At 34.4% G+C, this 4,029-nt stretch overlaps 1 protein-coding gene across 1 annotated transcript; it reads right to left on the bottom strand.

Moving 5' to 3' along the window:
• Window positions 1-3,754, bottom strand: LOC112751078 (uncharacterized). Its single transcript, XM_025800096.3, has 6 exons — window positions 2,792-3,754; window positions 2,280-2,494; window positions 1,497-1,779; window positions 1,322-1,407; window positions 1,154-1,245; window positions 1-829 (listed from the first exon to the last, which is right to left on the bottom strand). Exons 1-6 carry the CDS (start codon window positions 3,119-3,121, stop codon window positions 579-581), a joined length of 1,257 nt encoding a protein of 418 aa, XP_025655881.1. The 5' UTR covers window positions 3,122-3,754; the 3' UTR covers window positions 1-578.
• Between the last annotated feature and the right edge of the window lie 275 nt (window positions 3,755-4,029).

Below are 4,029 nucleotides of genomic sequence, written 5' to 3' on the forward strand. Positions count from 1 at the left end.
TTTACTCTCTGATTTGCAAGGTGCATTTAGATGAACCATATAACATCAATGTTGACATAGTAAAATTATGTAACAATACCAACTAATTTTCTATTTTGCCTCATCATAGTAACAAGATGTTCATTATCGTAGAGGCAAAACCTTAGCTCAATATACATACAAAGCTACATGTTTTACCCATTCTCTTCAAATTTACAGCTATAAGTGCATAATTAAGTTTAGAAATTCAGCCATTATTGAACCCAAAAAGGCTTGCAGTATATTATAACATTATCTCCTTTTCCATTAGGGCCTTCCAGTTATGTGACAATTTCTTTTGCTGTTTTCTTCCCAAAACAAAATGAACCCTTTTTTCTTCTGTCCTTTTATGCTTTCACTCTAGAAATCTCTACTTCATTCTTTCTGGGAGATTATCTCATCTTTTGTGCTGCTTTATGCATGTGACAAACAAGAATCCACAATATAGATGCATGGACTATACCAGATTTGCACCAAGCAATGAACAGAAAATTTTGTGCAACTTTTAAGCCTTAGCCATCAGCTCATGAGAACAGAATGAACATGTCGTCTTGCTCGGTTCACCTGCGGTATGTACCATGCGATACAAAGAACTGATAATCAGGGTGATTCACCTGAAGCAGCCTTAGCCAATTATCTGCAGCCTGCAAGAGAGAATTTGCTATTTGACTCTCGCTATCCCTATTCTGCATCCAAATGGATCCCTTTAGCTTATAGGATGCCATCGCAAATGTCGGTAAAGAAATCTTCGGTACACCATCCTCCATCTCATTGGGGTAAACCAATATTGGAGCTTGAGTACCTCCGTTTCCTGAAAATTGCATCAAAAAGAAACTTCAGGGAAAGAAAAATTCTTTACATTGTATGCAAATTTATACTAGCTTTCATTTTTTTTTTTTTGCAAGAAAGGATTACTACATGAAATCCGATATTACATCAACAGGAAGTAATCTATAGAGAGAGTCAGCTTGTTTTTGTTTCATACTTGAAAATATGATCAGATGGCATCAAATAAAGAGAATAGCCAAAGCCAACAACTAAAAATATGATTCAAAATGAATGTTGAATATTAACTAGCAAGAACTATGCTGTCGACGCCACCAAGTCAAAACTAGGCTTAAAGTTCCATGATTACCTGTCAAGGGAGTATGGAGTGAATGGTATGTAAGAAAGCAGGCGTCTAAATCTTTCAATGTCGGTCCTGTTGGTATCCGATATATTGGATACCTAGAAGATGCAGTTAAACAAAATGTTAATTGCCATAATGATTCATTGCTAAAGCCATAGATCAATTTTCTCTCACCATGCCACAGCCATCCAACTTGCTGGCAATATATCACAACTTCTCATTGACTTTAGGCTAGGATAGTGGTGTGCAAGATCTAGTATCTGTCGAAATGTTATATAAATGTAAGATGGATTGTTAAAATCAGCTGCAAAATAAGAGACAGATTAGTTAAATTAAGATTGGTAACAACCTTGTCAGCCAACGGTTCGCGACTATATGGTGGATCTTGATCGAAATACTCGAAGAGGAGGTCCTGAGTGTTTCCACCTTCGCTGTCATCACTCGAAAATCCCTCTTGCATTGCATTGAGTTTATCATTGACAGATAAGCCACTCATTTGAATAGAAACATTGCCTCCCCTATATTGATTACTTCTTTGTGCCGGAAAAGGTTCGGTCCTTTTTCCGAAATCAGAATCACTGCTTCCATCGCTACTTGAATCTTTGTAGTAATCACCATCACTATCTTCACCACTGTACATAATGACATAAAGAAAACTAGAACTGGTTACAAACTGAAGCATGGCAGCACATTCTTCAGAGATAAAATTCATTTCATTGAACTTCTGGTTTGACTTATATCCACAAAGCCTACTACAATTAAGAAACTTAGATATTAAGCAGATAGAAATCCTTTATCCAAAGGATGAAAAGAGAATTGCAAATCAATGAAACCGAATCTAAGGAACTGCATGTTGAAAAAACAAATAGCAGTAGCCATGAAACAGTACAATTACATTTCCGGTATCTCTTACAATATCAACCATTACCGAATTTCAAACATAAATGTTCATCTCTTTTACTTTATATATGTTGAGCATATTTTTGTGAAAACTAGAGCTACAAAAGCATTACTTTATAATTTATAGACAATATCTCATAAAATCAATACAATCACATTACAAAACACATAAATAACAGATATAGACAGAGAAAGCTAGGCATCTATCTAAACATGAAATTTTTTCCAGTACCTTGACTTGGGACTTGATTTCTTAGCTGATTGACCATACAGCTGAATAGCTGACAAATAAGGAACATAATATTGTATAACAGAATCTCTTTGATCAAGCACCAAGGGTACTCCTGCACCATATGCGCTCCACTCCTTAAACGATTCCCAGAGATCGTTCAAGGCGAAGTATGATTGATACTCAACATCACAAGTCTTCCAACCTCTCATTGTTGTCTGCACCTCAAAACACCAAGAAACAAGTCAAAATCACAAAGTCTTTCAGAATTCTAATTTCTAAACATGAGTGGATTCTGAAGCTAGTATCTGTTTCTGTGAGAGTTCATATTCCACACACCAATAGTTAGATATTGAAAACAAGATCAAACATAGTAAATTGAGGTTGTTGTACCTTCCAAGTCCAATAAAGTAAACCATAATTAATTGATTAATTAATGGCGAAAAAAACAACACTATAAGGATAATTGAATTAAAAATCTGCATAATTGCATAAAGAAAAGGGCGAGATCAAACCTTAGAGAAATACTGAGCTGGTACTAAAGGTGTTGTTGACTCAATAAACCTATCAATATTACTACCATGATCAACAGAAGAAGAAGAGGAAGAAGAGGAAGAAGGTGGTGGCATGTTCAAAGGGTATAAAGATTCTTCACTGAATTTGCTATTCTCAAAAGCAACAAGTTTGGTTTTTGAAGCTGAATCTCCACTCTCAACTTCACCACCATCACCACCTTTGGTTCTCTGAGCTTGTTTCCAATGATTCAGGTTCTTCCTTGCCTTCACTGGAATGTAAAACCGATCATCGCCACCAACACCCCCAAACTGAAGCGCAGTTCCAAGCATGTTCTCAAACCCCGTTTGCTCACAGGAGAAAAAAAAAAGCAGCAGCAAGAAGCACCCAAATTCAAAAATATTATCTTTTCAAGTTTTTAGTTCTAAGAACTGAAAAATTCAGAACTGGGTCGACTTGTGTAAGACTCAAAACTCAGAAGAAATGTTCTCGGAAAACAGAGGATCAGAAAGCGATGCACTGGACCACTCTGATTTTAATTTTTTTTTATTTTTTTATTTTTTTGTCTCAGCAACCAAATACTAATTCAACATAAGAATACAATCACAGTGCGTAAGACTGATGATGAGATGAAAAGAAAAAAGAGACCCAGGAAACTTGGAAGAGTTTAAAGGTGAAGATGAAAGAGAGATCAAAGAAACAGAGTGTGGTACAGAGAATGTGTGAAAGCAAAGATAAGAAGAACAGAGTGTGTGTGCGTTGTTGATGATTGAGTGAGAGAAAAAGAAAGAAAGCAAACGAATTTGAAGGAATATATGCGTGAAGGATAGAACAGAGAGAGAGAAGGGGGAAATGAAAGAGAAAGTCAGAAAACTTCAATTTTTATTTTCAAGCAGTGTGTGTTGTGTTTGTCAATTGCTACACATAACAAAAGAGGAATGAATGAAATGACTCAAATGAGGGCATAGAAATTTGGTGCCACCTTTGGGGAACTAGCATTTGTTTTTTTATTTTATTTTTATTTTGCTAATAATTATGCTAAATATACAAAAAAAATATCATTAAATTAGTTATTAATATAAAAATATATTAAAATATACATTTTAAAATAAATTGAATAACATGTATTTATAAATCAAAGTAAAGTATATTTTTTATTTTTAAAGTTTATTAAAAATTTTAAAAAGTTAAAATATATTTTTTGTCTTTAAAGTTTGACAAAAATTTTAAAAATATTCTT

Source organism: Arachis hypogaea, chromosome 15, assembly GCF_003086295.3.
Source record: "Arachis hypogaea cultivar Tifrunner chromosome 15, arahy.Tifrunner.gnm2.J5K5, whole genome shotgun sequence".
NCBI lineage: Eukaryota > Viridiplantae > Streptophyta > Magnoliopsida > Fabales > Fabaceae > Arachis > Arachis hypogaea.

Excerpts from the sequence above, each read along its gene's own strand:
- LOC112751078 (XM_025800096.3), bottom strand. The coding sequence starts at position 3,121 with ATGCTTGGAACTGCGCTTCAGTTTGGGGGTGTTGGTGGCGATGATCGG. Across the intron at positions 1,246-1,321 it reads AGTTGGATGGCTGTGGCATG|GTATCCAATATATCGGATAC; the intron begins GTGAGAGAAAAT and ends TGCATCTTCTAG. Across the intron at positions 830-1,153 it reads ACTCCATACTCCCTTGACAG|GAAACGGAGGTACTCAAGCT; the intron begins GTAATCATGGAA and ends TGCAATTTTCAG.